Source organism: Falco peregrinus, chromosome 1 (genome assembly GCF_023634155.1).
Source record: "Falco peregrinus isolate bFalPer1 chromosome 1, bFalPer1.pri, whole genome shotgun sequence".
In the NCBI taxonomy this organism is placed as follows: Eukaryota; Metazoa; Chordata; class Aves; order Falconiformes; family Falconidae; genus Falco; species Falco peregrinus.
The window spans coordinates 126,172,436-126,189,835 of record NC_073721.1 but is presented as its reverse complement, the minus strand read 5'-3'; the positions used below and the strand labels follow the sequence as shown (position 1 = coordinate 126,189,835).

Below are 17,400 nucleotides of genomic sequence, written 5' to 3'. Positions count from 1 at the left end.
AGGAAAGGAACCAAGAAGCAAAAACCCAGCCCCTCTTTGGAGGCTTTTCTGATCTGCTGGCAGCTCCAGCATTTGCCTACCAGCAGCAGCAGGACACAGCTCTTGTCTCAATGTGTTTATTTTTAAATGCATCTTTTCAAGCATCGGGAGTCTTGGCAACAGCAGCCGGGAGGGAGAGCTTGCGCAAAGAGCCCCGAACGCTGCAATAGGCAGTCACACAGCACAGTGGACTGTAATCCCTAAAAAAATCTATATGTCTTATATATCCTACATATAGCGCTGTTAAATCTGCCTCAGTCGTGAAAGCTTTCAGAGAATCTGATTGCTTTTTTCAGCTGTATGAAGCAGTCATTCGGGGGGTTAGCAATACCCCCCCCAGCCCCAGTGCGGTGGGAGGCCTTTCTCCTTCGTCCTGTGCCCCCCAGCAGCGTGCTGGCAGGGTGACAAGGGGGCTGTGGCACTTAGAGCAGCTCTTGGGGTTACCGCGATGACACGTAGCATCTCCCATGGCCTTAGAGAACTTTTTAATGGGAAACCAGTGCTCTTTCATCACCACTCTCTGACTTATTGTTCTGCCCGTGGTTAAGTCGCAGGGTTATGGTTGGCTAGCAAGAAAAAAAAAGATATTTGCATGAAAAAGTGTGTTGGGAAAAGGAAATCCAACACTCATTTTTTTGCTTAGAAAATCTGGGGCTTTCAGGAGGGGTTTTGTGGCAGTCCAGGAGACAGTGCCTTTCCAAAATCACATTATTCCTTTTTGTCTTGCCTCCTCCCGGCGCAGGCAGAGGTTCTGGTGAGCATTCCCTACCCGGGGCTTTCCAGTTAAATTCAACGTACACTTTTGTATCAAGAAAACCAAATACAACTGAAACCCACCCCCTCATTGCCCCTGTGCCCGCCCTGTGTGGGGTGATTTTCCTTCGCTCCCGAGCTGACCTGCAGCCTGCACATCCCTGCGAGCCGCTGGGCAGGAGTTATTTTCTGTCAGAAAGGTCAGCAGTGCTCAAGTTTGACATTTCAAGTATCAATCAGCCATTAAAGCAACAAAGTGTTACTGGGCAAAAAACGGAGCTGCTTTTCGGCACGTCTTAACCAAGGAGGTGGCTTCATCTGTAGGAAGTGCAGGGCTGCCTGATACCCCCCTCCCCATCCTCACCGAGGCACACTCCTCACAGCTCCCTCCTGCAGACAGCAGGGAAGAAAATATCAAAATAGCTCACCAGGGGCTTATTTTAGAGGAAAAAGCCACCACCATCTTCGCTGCCGTGCCAGACTCCTGAGCATGCTGCCATGTGCATTCCGGGACAGAGCCGTCGCCCCTAAAGTCCCTGCAAGGTGGGTACAACCTTGCTCTGGTCCTGATGCCCCTCCACACCCTGTGAGCATCAGCACTGGGGGATTTAGCAGCCTCGTGGCCAAGGGGGGATTAAACCTCTTCCCAAAGGACGTGGTACATATCAGCCATGGACTTGAGGGGGACCCCAGGTCCTGCAACAGCCAGAGGCAGGACACCCGTGCCTGGGAAGCCCTGGGATGAGCAGGGCTGCACTCACAGCCTAAATCAACGCTGGCAAACACAAAACACTGCCCCTGCGATCACTATGCGGTGGGGGAGCCCCTGCAAAGCCACCTCCTCGCCCCAACCCCATCCCCGCTCGCTTTGCTTGAGCAAACCAGTATTTTTTCCACTCGGAAGGGAAAATGCACAAGCTGGAGCTGGCAGAGCCGCTCAGGCTGCAGCAGGACCATCACCCCGAGATGTGTCCTGCCCAGGCTCCTCTGGATGCGGAGGATGGGATCTGCTCAGTGCATGCCCGGTGCGTTAGCAAAGCATGTATGTACGATTTATGCTGCTGGAATCCACTCCCTAAAGAAAAGCTTGAAATTAAACAGCTATATTTTTATAAGATACCCAGCATTGCCAAAATTAGTCATCAAATGCTTATTGTTCCATGCACATTAGATTAGAGCCAAACAAATGCTGATTTTAATCTCCCCAGCACTCTAATGCTCTGATGCTTCTCAATTCAACCTTGAAAACAGCTTTTGTTCACATTAATGGCTTTCATGCTAACGAGGCTCGGTAAGATTTAACATTTAGGCACATCCCGTTCTTCATTTTAATAACAATTCCACCACAGAGAGCAACACATGTTCGCAGTGTGCAGGCGTAATTCAGCCACCAAACGTGCCTGAAAGTCCAGGTTCAGCATTGCTGCAGGATTGGTGCTTCGGCCGGGGCACCTGAGCCAGTTTGCAGCCCGAGCTTGACTCAAAAGCAAACGGGCTAAGAAACGCCAAGTCTCCGGTGTAAATTAAGTGGTTTCTCTTTTGTGCCAAGGGACCTTCAGAGCACAGCCAGCCAGTTGGGCTCTTGGCTCGCTTGGGCTCAGCTGCTGTTTCTATGCATCTCTCTGTCCCAGCCTTATTAAAATGCCCTGCGCGGGACACTCACCAGGCTGCTGTGCTTGCTTCCCAGCACGCTAGACTTGTGGAGGTCTCTCATTGACTCGACAAGAGCTCTGTGCAGAGAGGGAAAGCAAAAACATTCAATTCACCACCCAGGAGGCTGAGATAAAACACACAAACCCTTCCTGCTTCTCCGCGCCGCAGCACTGGGCAATGCATGGCAGGATCCGACCCCCACGGGGCTGCTCCTGGGGGGTTTTTGCACAAACCAGAGCACTGCCAGCAGCAGGGCACGGGGCTGAGCCCCCCGAGCCACAGGCAGCAGCCATCACACCGACCCCCGTCTCCTCCTCCCTGGCGACTGCCAGCCCCATTATAATGATGCATTGCCACCTACTTTCTTCTAGAGAACAAAATAATTCCACCAGAACTAGTTTTTGCTCCTGAGACCATTAGCAAATGGAAGCATTTATGTACACGGCACATTACCTGACTCATACCCAGTTCACGTGCTGTTCAGCCTGTCCAGAAACCCTGGGATCAGCAGTGGCATGTAAAGAAACATCTATTCATACACCCAGGTAAAGTTTGCCGGCAAGTCAGATGCTCGCTCAGAGCCTGCAGAGCACCGGCATGGGCACCTCACCTGCCACAGCCAGGGCAGGATCTGGCCCCAAACCCCGCATGGGGACAGCCTGAGAAGGCAGCAGGGCTGCGGTGGCTGCAACAGGCGAGGGGCAGCCCCTTCCTTGGGGAAACAGAAAGGGGGACGCTTTTTTGCTGTATATTTTCAGCGCAACTGGCTTTTGCAAGCACCAGAAATGGGGGGTTGCACTGAGCCACAGGGAAAAGCTGTTTTACACGCTGCTGGGGAGCAAACTTTTAAAATAGAGCACTTTCAAAGGCTTCAATTTTAGAATTCGTGCTTCTCTGCAAGAAGCCTTTGCTTGCCCTTTGAAAAAAAGGCAGTTGGCATGAAATCCAGTACAGGCTGATGGACACAGCTTGTTGACGTGTCCCCCTGAGGAGCAGCCCCAGGTCTCGGGGACACTGGCCGGAACCCTGCACACTCATACTGGGCTGACAACATGCAGCAGCACAGCAGCGATGACAATCAGAGCCCCCAAACCCAGTCCTGCCAGCCCGGGAAAGTTACAGGGGCTGGAAGGGAAGAAGGGACTTAATAGTTGTACGAGGCCGGTTCAGGATTGCATACTGACCACTAAAAAGCAGATTATGGGTATTTATGAGACAGGCAAAACCGTACATCCCATTACAGACAACTATGACAATAACGAAGAATAAATCTCCCCATTAAGCCTCCATGCAGCTATTATGGTTTGGATGGCTCAGTAGTCATGACTCCAAGATAACATCAGTGGTGCCACGGGACCTCATCCATCTCCCGCTGAAGTGAGCGCGCGGTGGCTGCTGGGCTGGGCTGGGGCTGGTCACAGCTCTGCTTCCCCCCAGCACCAGCCCAGCCGTGTCCCTGCCCTGGGGTCTCACACAGACCCATGCAAGCCCCTCCATGGCTGCCCACAGGCAGAAATACCACCTGGCAATGCTCCACTGCCAGAAGCACAGTCCCAAATGCCATCCGCAACCTGGAGATGCTTTTTCTTTCAAATAAAGTTTTTCCAATCATGTTTCAACCCCCCAGTAAAAAAGTTACGATACATAACACAAACTAGTTATAAATGTTCAAGAACAGAGAAAAGAGTCTCCTCTGTGGGAAGAAACTTTTTTTCCTGGTTCTGATACAGGTTTAACCCCCACAAAAAGCTGAGGGCTGATAAACAATTACATAATTTTTGCTTTATTGACCTAATGTGGGCAGAGCTCAGCAGCCTACAGAGCCACGGGCACGCTGGTCCTCGTCCCTGCCAGCTGATGCTGCACAAGGCAGCATCCCTCGCTATGTGCCCGCAGCAGGATGAGGTGCCATTGGCCCCCTCCTCTCTCGGGAAGAGAGGAGAATCAGCCATGCAGGGAGAGGGTCATCCTGCTCCCATCTCACCCCACCAGCTCCATTTTCAGCATCTCCTGACAGGACAGGGTGCTGAAGCATCTGTCCCATGTTGCGTGCACATTTGTACTGCTGACAAGAGACCTCATGCCCCTCCCCCCATCAACCCCACAGTCCACAGAGCAGGGGAGAGCCCTTCATCCTGCTCTTGACAACACTTTGGAGACCCAAACCCTACAGTAAGCAGCAAATCTTGTTTTCTCCTTATTTGTGCATCTGCCTGATGGCACAAACAGCTGGAGCAGCAGAGGGAAGCTGAGCGAATGGCTCTAGATCTGCACCCACCACAGGAAACACCTTTGGGCTCTAATAAACACCGGAATAAATGCACTGAGTGGGGCCTCAGGAAAGGGTATGTTCCCACAAAACAGGCTGTCATGTTTCCACCCTCTCTGTCCTGCTGGGCTTCACTCGGCACAGCTGGATGGCAGCGGTGAGGACGAGCTTGCAGACTGCATGGCAGAGGGGAAAGCAGAGGTGGCTGGGGGTGTAGCTCAGGTCTCACAGCCCCCTGCTAGTAGCAGCAGCCCGTTTCACAGGCTATTCCATGGCAGGGGATGCTGCCAGCCCATCGGAGAGCTGTACGCTGGCACGAGGGTCATCCGCAGCATGGGCCCAGCAGAGCCCCCAGAGCGCACATTGGGTTAAGGTTGCACTACAAAACCACAGATCTGGGGTTTGATGCTGAATTCACTGTGTCCTTACCCACGGGGGTTGGCATTTGCCTGTTTGCTGTAGCAAATGGTGAGATGATGGATTCAATTGCCTTGCAGTGCAGGAGCACCAGCGCTGACGTGGCCTGGCTGCCTCCTTCCCAGGTGGGCCGGCCCCATCCACTTGTGCTGTGCCCCAGAAAGGTGCCCCCCACCAATGCATCCACACATCAAACCTCTCCCCATGTCTGGGACGGCAGAGGAGCAGGTCGGACCCTGCTGACACAACAGCAAGATACAAGTGCTGCAGGAGCAGTGGCTGCGCTCAAGGGATGCATTGGAGTTGCCCCATGCCCAGATGTCACCAAGGGAGCAGCATCAGGGCTGCTGTGAAGCTCCATGGGGTGATGTCCCCCCGTGAGGAGGTCACACCAAGGTGAGCAGGCAGGAGCCTGGGCATCCCCTGGGCTCACTCTGCCCCACATGCCCCCAGCCCAGAGCCCTGCCAGAGCAGCCCAGAGAAAGGGGCCAGGGACAGCAGCACATTGGGATGCTCCAAAAGGCAATTTTCAAGGTTGCGCTGCAAATCCAGCATCAGCTTTGCCCTGTGCTGGCCCTCCAGCACCTCGGTGGGTGCTCTGCAGCAGCCAGCACCAATAGGATGAGCAGCACTCTGCGCCCAGGAACGATGCTGTGATTACACGTGTGATGCTGTGATGGTATTAGCACTGGGGCAATGTCCAGGCAGACAGACTGGGGACGCCAGGCAGGCAGTCACACAGCCAAGGGCAGCGACCCCCCCAGCACTGCTCTGACTCAGTCTCCCCAACTGGAGCTGAGCTGCCAAGAGCCAGGGCAGATCTCTCCTTCTGCACCCGTTGGGGCAGGGGGTGCATCCCAGCTCCCTAACAGTGACCAGGGGGGCCCTGAGACAGGATTTTTGGCAGGCACAGTTCACTGTGGGAAAGCCACTGGTCCTTAGTGCACAGACAAGGAGAAAAAGCAAAGAGAGCTCCATGATTATCCAACTTGTAAAGAGCGGTAGATTGATTTTACCAATATTAAGGATTAATCCCAATAACGCGTTCTAAACAAAAGACAGTCAAACATTTCTGAAGCGATATCTGCCAGCTGAGTTTTTTCCAGCCTGGAAGGAAGTGACTGGGATTTCCCTGGAGTTCAACTTTTCAATGATGTCTTCTTTCTACAGACCCCTGACTGCCTGGGAAGAGCCTCTCCTCTTCCCAAGTCGCTGGGAAAAAAGCACCAAGCGAGGCCAGATGTCTCCTGGCCATGGGACTAGGCTGTCACCATGAGTCCCCATCCCTCCTTGACCACAGTGCTGCTTCCTGCCCTCCCAGGGCACTTCACATCGTCCCACAGACATCCCGGACCGCCCAGGAACAATGCAAAAAGCATCCCTGGCACCAGCATTTGCGGGACTAGTGGGGGCCCCATTTTGGACCATTTTCTCCCCAGGAAACCTTCTGGGGGAGGCAAACCAAACCTCTCCTGGACCCATGTGCTGAGAAGAAACACAAATCTCACGCTCATCAATAAATTCTGTAAACAAGCACAATTTTCCTCCCACTCTGTTTCCCAACTACTTCCCACCCTGTGAAGCTGGCGGAAACATCCTGATGAAGCACAAAGTATTTCTGGCCCCCGGAGCTGCCCTGGGTCACTGACCACAGGATTTTACCCTCCTCCAGCTTGGAATAATGTTTCCTTGAGGGCAGAAATATTGCATACTTTTTCTCAACTTGAGAAGTTTTTAGGAAACTCAGAGAGGGGAAAAAAGTCTCTTTTCATGTGTTGAGATGAGTGGGTAACCAAGCCAGACGCTCATCCATGAGTGTTATTTCACGTCACATCACAGGTCATCAAGAAGACTGAGTCTTGTTACTGGAGACTTGGTTACAACAGGTTTTTTCCAGCCAGGATCCAGCAGTTTTAAGCAGAATAAGTGGGGCTGCCTGGATAACAAGAGAAAGCCTCCAGTGGGAGGAGGCCATAAATCCAACCCCTCCTAAACTCACCTGCTTTTCAATTGTAAAGAGGTGGAAAGCCATACACACAGGCAGTAAAGGGCTGGGGGACAGCAGGGAGAGGGGTGGTTGCTGGACCCCACGGGTAAGAAATGGCTTGGGAAGATGCTATGGGGTGGGTGAGGGTAAAAATATTGGGGCAAAAAGGGCTGCTGGGAGCACTAACACTTCTACTTTTGTAATAGCCTGAAAGAAAACCTTACAAAGCCCCATTTTTGTACAGGATGTCAACCACAGAAACTTCTTTATCCTGGCAAATGGGACTTTTCCAAGGCAGGGAGATAGCGCATGGGTGAGCAGCTCAGACACCTCACTCTCACTGTTGTTTTCTACCCAAAATCCCCAAAATGTTCTCCTGAAACAAGCACCCCAGGATGCTCCTCAGGGTGTAGGGCAGCATCCCGCAGCCCAGGCTCCAGCAGCTCCTTTCCCATCCCAGCTGCTCCTGCATGGAGCCATTCGCTCCTGGACAGCTTACAAAACTGCGAGGGTTTTTTGTAAGTTTATCCCAGTTGGGGGCAAAAGTTTTCCAAAAGAAAAGAAGAAAAGGAAAAAAAAAAAAAAAAAGAAGAAGAAAAACAAACACTATCTTCTAAATATTTCAGGCTTCAGAAAACCGTTTCCTGGCCAGCACGAGGAAGTGCCAGAGCCTGGGTGGATGAAGGTCACAGGACGCCGGGGCCGGGGTGCAGGAGGCACCGACCCCCCCGCTGCCAGCCTGCGAGGTGCCCGCCAGGGAGCTGGAGCCCGGACAAGCCCTGCCTTGTGTGCCGGCTCCCAGGAAGAGGAAAACCATCCACAGAGGCAAAATGGAGACTTGTTATTCAGGCACAAACAAAAGCGCAGGGAAGCTCAAGGAGGAACGCGTTGCAATATTCCTCCCCTGCCCCGTGATGTGCACGCGTTCACCTCAGCCTCACATCTTGCCTTTTCCCTGGTTTTCCCTGCATTTTAGCACACAGTGCTCCAGAATCGGGTTTCTTTGCACTTAATATAATTACAAGAGTGGCCAATGTGACTCTCTTTGCCAGAGGTTTGTAGTGAACCAACCCGGAGCTGTGAACCCCTCGGGAAGGCATGGGAGCTGGCATCCCGCAGGCTGAGCCCTCACGGGATGCTCGCTGCACACCGCTGCCCAGCAATATTGCTGTACACTCAGCTTTTTCACCACTGGCTTAAAGAACTCAGCACTTCCACAAGGACTGAGTCTTCCATGGATCTGTTCTCACCCGATGTACCAGGGGTACAGGGTGAAATTTTGGGAGGAGGAGAACTCCAGTGGCTGATAAAAAAATGCTCTCCTGCCCGTGCAGCCACCTGCCCAGCTACCTGCAGAGGAACTAGGGCTGGGCAAGAGGGGCTGCTGTGGCAGACCCCCACCCTGGGCATGGCACCATGTCCCTAGGCTGTTTCCATCCCTCTCTGGCCCTCCCCAGCACTGCCCTGGGGTCTGTCAGGGCGCAGGCACAGCACGGGGTCCTCACCTGCCCTGCTCTGCTCCACAGGCTGGTTGGGTGCCTCCTGACACCCAGGAACGGACGCGGGGCTCAGGGAAACGTGGGTGCTCCTCGACCCTGGAAGAAAGGGAAACCCTTTGGTTACCGCAGCACCACCAGGCACGAAGCCTGAACTTTGACTTCGCCAAATGCACTCAAGAAATGCCGGGTGCCAAACCGGGGTGCAGCCGCTGCAGCCTGTGCCGCCGCGGGCAGCTGATTCCCAGTGATAACAGGATTAGCTCCAGACCCCCCCCCTCATCGCCGGCCCCGCACAGCGAAACTGCTGCTCATCCCAGCTGTGAGCAGGGATTTCATAGCACGGGCTGCGCAAGCCCTCATTCACCCGTGGGGATCTCGAGCCCCAAAGCACGCGGTGCAGAGGCTCTGGGTGCCAGCAGCTGGCACAGGGATGGCCCCAGCACACCTGCAGCCGTGGGTCCTGCAGCCACGGGACAGCCAAGCACCACGGCCATGCCCAAAGTGTTGCCAGCACGGATGGGCCAGGATGGGGCACCCATCGTTCCAGAGCCACCCAGGCCCTGCAAGGGCCAGCGTGCCTTGGGGCAGGCACGCAGCAATGGCCCTGTGCACGGACAGAGAGGCCATTATTCCCTGGGGAATTTATAGCAGCTATTGTACAGGCGGAGAGCAGGGATGCTCAGAGCAGAAGGCAGCCGGGGCTGGGCTGGGCTGCAACAGGACCCTCATCCATGAGGTGCTAATGCCTCCAGCTTTGACAACAGCCCCAGCACCCCTACAACCCCGGGAACCAGCCTTTTCGGTCCCTCCCATTACCAAAACCAAACAGCATTAACTCTATGACAGCAATGCCCAGCACCGACACCCCCCTGTCCCCAAGGCAGGCACATGCACAGCCCCCCCGCTGGCCCCAGCAGCTTCCCCTGCTGTGCCACGGCTTTTTTGGCTGGAGCACAGCTATTCCCGACCCTTCAGCACGGGGGGTGGGTGAGGATTTTTCCATAAGGCCCAGCAGCTTGTTTGAGGGATTTGCACAGCAGGCTGTCGGTGGAAGAAACCACCGCACTGTGAGGGGAAAACCCAGGTCTGCATCCCATCAGGAGGATGGGGGCTGTGGTCAGCAATCGGATGGAGAGGGCAGCTTTCAAGCACACATCCCATCCTGGTGCTGAGCAGGAGCTTCCTCAGCAGTGCTTTTCTGTAAATATGGAGCAACAGGTTGGAAAGCCTCATTTTTGGTGCAGCGAGGTGACTGTCACCCTGCCCTGCTCGAGGATGCCCAGATTTCCCATCAAGCAGGGTCTCTGCCGTGCTCACCAGCTGCATGCCACAGCAGGTTTGGGCTCGGGTCTGAAGGCTTTAGCCTTAGTTCTCTGCTCTCTGTAACTCAAGCAACATCCTGGCAGCTCCAGCACTGCCCCACACAGCCTCTCCCCAGGCAGTTTTGTTCCCGAGGCTTTTCAGAGCGATGCTCGAGGCTCTGCAGACCAACTCCGGCCAGGGAGCCGCAGCGAGGGGGCTCTGCCAACAGCTTTGTGATGAACAAAGGAGCGCAGGATTTCTGGGAGCTGAGCTTGGCACTGGTTCCCTCCCGGCCCGGGAACGATGGGATTCACAGATTTGTGGGGGACTCTAGCAGCTGGCTCCGTCACGTAGATTTTGCCTGCTGCCAGATTTGGGTAATTACACACTGACTCGGGAGATAGGAATCCAGGATTCGACTCCTTCGAGCTCTCTGCTAGCTGGGTAATGAATTGAACTATTCATCATTTGATAAAATTTCCATGAAAAGGAGAAGAAGGGGGGGGTTGACCCTGCGTTGCATTTGCAGGGTATGAATTACAGAGCCCAGCGAGCCTGCTGGCCACAGACAGGCAATATTAAAGCGCCAGATTAATGCTGCATTGAATCTCAATTAAAACTCATTAAAAAGCCGCAGGCCAGACAAGTTGCCTTTGATGAGAGTAATACTTCTTGAAACAGGGAGCTTCCATTTTTAGACTAAAAGCGGCCCGTTATTCCTAACCCCCAGCAATCCCACCAAAGCTAAAGGTTAGTGACCATCCACACTGCTGGAGACAAGGGGACTTGTTCTGTACTTGATTAACAATTCAGTACTGACTGCCTTGCTCCGTCCCGGTCCAGCTGGTAAGGAACGCGACCCCCTTACCTCCCGTCAGCTGTGCCACCATGCACCATTACATGATCTCCATCCATCAGGTGCTGCAAAGCAGCTCCTCTACAAGAGCCACCATCCCTCCATCCCTGCCTCGAACCCACCTCAGGAATCCATTTTGCATAATTACTTCCAAGCAACATCTGTCTGGGCAGCCCAAATGAGCAAGGCTTTTCTGGCTGCCACATTGCTGAACCCCAACTAAAAATATAGGGATTTTACGGCAGCAAGAGGCAGAAAATGCCCCACTCCTCCCACAGCCTCTGTGGGTTGTGCCTGCCCTCACCGCTGCCTCCGTGCCCTTCTCCTGCTGGGAAGAGCATCTGCCCTTCGTCACAGCACCGTGCCAGCAGCTTGCTGTGACACTGGGTCCTGCGTGGGGACCCAGCCCCCGTCCCCAGTGCACAGCCCTGGCTGGGCTCAGCAGCAAAGGAGCCCGATTGTTCTGAACAGCGTGAGCAAAGCCCCATGCAATGGTAAATCCCGTTCATCTATTTTCTAGAGATGTTGGTTATCTTGCACCTAATCCATTAACATGAGTTTTACTAATGCTATTTGGAGTTGGTTCGCAGAGCCCACACAGTGCTTCATCAACTTTATTTTTAGCCAACTGCCTAGAGAAGACTTCACCTGTTATTTCCCCAGAAATAAAGTCATGCTGTGCTGTCCAAAGCCTAATTGCTGCAAAGCCATTTTCCCTGACATCATGGCCCAGTGCCTTCAATCAAGCTTCCTATTGATCGAACCAGTATCAGCATTTCCATGGGATCAGCATTTGCCCCAGACACTCCGAAGCTGCCCTTACCCATGAGGCGAGGACACTGCGCCGTGCCATCAGGGATGTCACGATGTTGTAACCTCCCACCCAAGGGCCTCTGCAGTAATTGCTATTTGCCCGTCTTAGGGCATCATTTATTTACTGTGTTCGATCACAACAGGCTACAGTGGCAATTTCCTCTCTAGGTTTTGGTTCTGGCTTCGTCTGCTTGCTGAACTATGCGGATGAACCATTATTTAGGCAGCGTGGCTCAATGGCTAATGTCAATTAATACATAATAAAGCCAGAGGAGAGCATAGGATAATTCAGACTAACGCATGCCATGGGACCTCCCAGATGGCATCCTCTTTCAAACTGCATGCTTTAGAAAAACCTCCAGTCATTTTAAAACTATATTCCCCAAATTAACACGCCCCCAGGCCCCCACTAACTTGTGCTCGTGGTTAATTATATTTAGAGCTTTGGAAACAGCCTCTGGCAATGGGTGGGAGCTGGAAGCACCAAGGGACTTCTGCCATGCCTCTGCCTGCCAAAATACACCCAGCACAACCCCTGCTCAGAGGTTATATTTGCCTAGCCCTTCCCTGACCACAAGATTCCCACTTGGGTATCCCCAAAGACCCCATTATCCTTTCAACGGCAAATGAATTCGGAGAGCCCAGCCGTGGGCTCTTTCCTCCCGCTTCTGTTCTCCATCCTGTGACTCACATCCCTTCTCCCCCGAGCCCCACACTGCCCGCCCGCCATCAACCTGGCTTTGTGCTCTTCCTGCTTGCTGGTATAAAGCTGAAAGTCATCCGGGGTGAGGAATTACTCACCCGGCCCCAGTAAACGACAGCCATCAAGAAATTCCACGTTTGCCACGAGACCTGGGCCTGTCAGGACTGTTTGCCTATTGCTTTTGCAAGTAGATTTGTTTAGCTTCGTAGCACAGACCCTTTTCTTTATATATAATGCATTTGGGCTGGTTTTCTGTTTGCAAGCAACAGAGAGCAAACACGAGCCCCAGACCCTCACAGGACCAGCTGATCTACAGAAGGGAGGACATTGCTCCTGATTCCTACAGCACCTTCTCAGCTAAAGGCCACCACCTTGCCAGCTCTTACTGCACAGCCTGGAGAAAGTCCTGGACAAGCAGAGCTGGTGTGGCACACCATGCCACACCATGCCATGCTATGCCACACCATGCCACACCATGCCATGCTATGCCACACCATGCCACACCATGCAACACCATGCTATGCCATGCCACGCAATGCAATGATGCCAGGAAGGTGTCACAGAATCTGGGCAGCTCCCCAGGCATGAGACATGGGCTCTTGCATTTCAATTGGTCTTTCTCCATCCTATTTTTAACCTGCCTAAAGTCTCCCGGGTAGCAAACTCCCCCAAAAGAGTGAGGTCTGGGGACATGCTGCAGCTGCTTGCATTTCTTCCTGTGGGAGGGAGGGGGGTGGCTTGGGACACAGATGAAACCAGCTTGTTACACGTACTGACAGCAGATATTTCTGTCCCTTCCTTGCCTTCCCCCAGCCCCCCACACACCCCAAGAAAAGCTCTCTGTGCCTCCCCATGTCTCCAGCTTGCAATAGGACAGCTCTGCCTGGCCTTATGCACCCACACCTGATTTTCACATCAATTTTCCTCTAAGGATGAATTGCTCGGGAATATTTGCAAAGTTTGTAAAATCCTACCCATGGCTCCTGTTTCCAGCACGGCCTGGGAAGCGGCCCCAGTGTGGGAGGAGTTGTTGCAGGAAGGCTATAAATGCCTGTTCCTGACAGCACTGGGAGCTGTGGGCTTTACTGGTTTTAGTTAGACACCTGCTGCTGGGCAGGATGTGAAGACCCCAGAAGTCCCCGGGGGAGCTTCCCCCTCGCCTGCCCCACTGTGGGAACACACACTTGATTCCCGGTTCCCAAACCCCCCCGTTCCCCCCAACCTTGTGTTACCAAACCCTTCCTGGAGTCTCCACCTTGCACAGACTCCTGGCAGGCAAAACCACACAAAACCCCCATATCCTCTCCCACAGGTCCTCATGCCACTTTCTGTTTCCTTCACTCCATCAGCCTAGGCCGTATGTCCCAGCCTCACACCCAGGGGAAGGACCGGTGAGAGAAGGGCATGTTCACCAATTCGGTGCTGGGGTCCATGCCCTGACTTTCTTGGAAAGACCCCGGCACCGATGCTGTGGCAGGTCAGGAGCCTGCTCTTGGGTTTCCTTTAGCTTGCATCAGGATAGTCCATATTGCAGGTAATAAAATGTATAGAGTGTATTAGAGCTTTCCAGTGCTTTAGCAACAGCATACTTGGTGCACATGGCATAGATCTTCCCAGTTTGTACGTCCATTCCCTGAAAACTAACAGCAGAGCCCTCCCCCATCCTGCTGAAGGTGCTTTCCTTACAGCCCTGCAGCCTCTTCTCAGCATAGCTCTGAATAAATCCATTTGCACTCAGAAAAAAAAAAAAAAATTGTTAATGAGCACTACAAATTAGTCAGCCTGGCTTAAAACCATGACACTTGAAATCAGTGAGCTTGTAGTTCTTTCAACGCAATTGACCTTTTGGGTCTGTCCATCAGTCCCTCTCTCAGCATCCAGAAGAGCTGGAAACACTTTTTCTTGCACACAGGTGCTGGTGGGTTTGTGGAGCTGGCAGGAGCTGTGGGACAGCACGATGTGGCACGAGGCGCGCAGAAATACCCAACAACAAATTGGTGGTGACTGCCCAGCCAAAGCCAAGCAGGCAAAATCCAAGTTATTTGCTAAGGACAAAGATGGGAGAAAGTGATTCTTCCCCAGCAGCATCTTCACTGGGGAGCCTGGGCACACACTAATGTGGGCTCTGGAGCTTCTTCAGGCTTTTTGGGTGCCCCCCTCCGCCCCCCCCCCCCCCCCACTCATGCCAATATGTGTGTCTGCTCCTGCCAGGGAGGCCAGCAATGTTTGGGGTGAAAGGCAGCAAACAGCACAGCTACTGCTGCCCTCCCTGGGCACATCCCGCCTCAGGACTTGGAGAAGGACCACAACAGCTTCAGTCCCATTTGCTTCTGCTCTGCCTGCACCAAGCTAGTTAATTCGGCACCATGCCCGCTGCCCCAGCAAATCTGTGCTACAGCCCCGTGAGCCGTGTCACAGCCCAGATCAGTGCTGTGGCACCAACACCTGCAGGGACCCCATCAGTCCCATTCCCAGGATGGCAACCACAGCCCACTGAGACGCTTCCAGCTACAGCCAGACCCTGCCCGCCGCAGGGCCAGGCAGCCCTTCGCTTGGGAGGGCTTCCTGAGGCAAGGGGGCTACTGTATTCCCTCCAGTGTATGAAACCATTAGACTCATCGTCACGACCACATCTTCATGTCAGGACCACAGAGCGAGAAGGAGGGCTTGGGCCAAGCAGGTCCAGCTTGGACTGCTCTACTCCCAAAGTCTCGTGGCTCCCACAGTTTGGAGGTGACCCCTTATCCTCCGGACACTGCCATATCATGCCATAACACACCCTGATTCAGCAGGATGCTGTGTGCTCTGGGCCACCCCGGTGGCAGCATCCCCCTGGTACAACCTCAGCGACGGGAGCCCGACCTGCTGCGGGATGGGGTGAGTGGGAAGTGATGAACTCACAGGTCCCAGGCATGAGGGATCGTGAGGATGAGGAAGAATGGGAAACAGTCCTCAGGCAGCAAAACTTTCCCCTCCGCACCAGTGGCAGCCATCTGGGAAAGCCGAGCTTTAAGGTTAGAGGGCACATTCGGGGGACCTGAGCAGCTCCGCATCACCCCCACACCCAGCAGCTCTGCTCGGGGTGGGTTTGCTCAGCCACTGCTGAGCCCCTTCCACCCCGCAGCCCCCCCCGCCTCGCTCCTTAATCCCCCCCAGCCCCATTCCCGAGGTCTCCCCCCACCCACCCCCCCCCGACAAGCCGGCAGCCACCTGTAGAGGTCTGGGCAGCATCTGCCGAGCGGCCGCGGAAAGCGGCTTATGGCGGGGTGCGCCCGCGGGGGATGCTCAGCCCCCCCGGCCTTCCCGGCCGGCTGCTCCAAGGGTTAAAAATGCAGCACAGCTGCGAGCTGGAGGGGCCGAGCGAGCGGGAAACGCGAGGAAAACAATAAAATACAATACGATAAAATAAAATAAATATAAAGCAGGAACCTGGGCGAGGAGGGAGTGGGGGGAGGCGGCCCGGCCGCGCTCCGCAGTCCCCAGCGAGGCACCTTGCGGGCAGCGGGGGGGGTGGCCCAGCACCCGAGCCAGGGGAGGCAGGTCCTTACCTCGGTGACAGTCATGCGGGATGTCGCGGAGGGGTGAGAGAGCTCCGCGGGAGCGGGAGATGCGCGGAGGAGGGGGTGGAGAAAAAGAAAGGGGAGGGGGGGGGATAAAAAATAAAGAAGGAAAAGGCCGCGGGGGGGTTGGAGGGGGTGAGGGACGCTGCTGCCGCTGTCCCCGCGGCGGAGCGGGTGAGCCCGCAGCCCGCAGCCCGCCCGGGCGCGCAGCCGATGGGTCCCCGGCCGGTGATGTCAGCCCGCGGCGCGGTGACGGAGCCGCCTCCCGCGGGGGGGGCCAGGGCAGGCGGGGAGGCAGCCAAGGAGCGGGGCGGGGGGAGGGGGGGCGCGGGTGCCGCGCAGCTCCGCGGAGAGAAAAACCCGTGTTTTAACTCTTTGCCGACCCGAACTCCCCCCTCCCGGGGGAGGGAGGCGGGCAGGCACCTGCTGCCCCCCCCCCCCCCCCCCCCCACCGGGGGATGCACAGGGGGATGGTGGCGGCCCAGGAAGGGCTCCCCTGCCGGCAGGCCATCACCGAGCTCCGGGGGGGACCAGTAAAACCAGCGCACGCACACTGGGAGCGCAGTAGCTCTCCTCTCTCCGGAGCGATTGCAGAGAAAGGCGGGTCGGGGGGCTCTGCCCGCCGGGGGGCTGCGCGGCCGTGGCACCCACCGCGCTGGTTTTGTCAGCAACTTTCTGCAGCGGGAGCTGGGGATGGGCTGCAGGCTTTGCACCTTGCTGCCTGCTCCTGCCCGGCTGGGCATCGCCATGGGGTCCTACAGCACCCACAAGCACCCATCCGTGTGCTTATGTCCCTTCACACCCATCCATGTGCTTATTTCCCCTCAAATACAAGCCAGTCTTTTTTCCATTATAGACAGTGACAAGTGACAACACCAGAGACCGCTGCTTTGTCCCTGAGCCATCAGTTCCATTTTCTAGGAAAACGAAGGGTGGTCGAGGCTGGAGGTGGCGCTCAGACCCACAGGGTTATTCAGACTCCAGTGTCTTGGTGCCCAGGTACCTCCACAGACTGGGGCCCAAACAACTGCCACCAAGTCACTGATGAGGGAATAAATTCTGTGTAATTTTATCCTGCTTCCTCTTCTCACCGCTGAGCAAACCACCATCCTGACGGCACCAACTCAAAACAAATTCTTCAGGAGCGCAGGGTACCAGGAGGCACTGAAGCATCCCTGTTAGCCATGGCCTGTGGCACCAGGCCTTGCACCCTGGCACATCCCTGCACCAGCCACAAAACACAGGTGTTTTCTCACATTTTTAAAGATCCCCATCCCTGGAGATGCAAGAAGCAATACTTAGGAAAAGTAGCATTTTAGCTCATTTTCTCCTGGTTACACGGGAATGAAAACAGCAGGATACAGCCCAGGCACAGAATTATCCAGCCATTAGATTAGATGTTGCACCAACTTATTTTATCGTTACTGAATTAACAATACTTGAGGCCGATACCGAATACATTTCCAATTCCCCTTAAAGCAAAACACTGCCAATAAACAAAGGATTTCCTTTTTATAAGGAGATTATTCAGCCAAGAGTCTGATGAAGG

General features: G+C 54.6%; 1 protein-coding gene across 4 annotated transcripts in view; it reads right to left on the bottom strand.

Moving 5' to 3' along the window:
* The window catches only part of CORO2B (coronin 2B), a 44,779-nt gene extending 28,721 nt beyond the window's left edge, over positions 1–16,058 (bottom strand). Inside the window, exons 1-3 of one of the 4 annotated variants that reach the window (XM_027789543.2) lie at positions 15,840–16,058; positions 8,624–8,713; positions 2,456–2,522 (exon numbers count right to left, since the gene is read on the bottom strand). In XM_027789543.2, the coding sequence (XP_027645344.1) occupies positions 2,456–2,506 (51 nt within the window). In that variant the 5' untranslated portion in view covers positions 2,507–2,522; positions 8,624–8,713; positions 15,840–16,058. The remainder of the gene's footprint in view (positions 1–2,455; positions 2,523–8,623; positions 8,714–15,839) is intronic. The other 3 variants (XM_027789544.2, XM_027789545.2, XM_013300795.3) reach the window with 3 other exon arrangements.
* Positions 16,059–17,400: the final 1,342 nt, after the last annotated feature.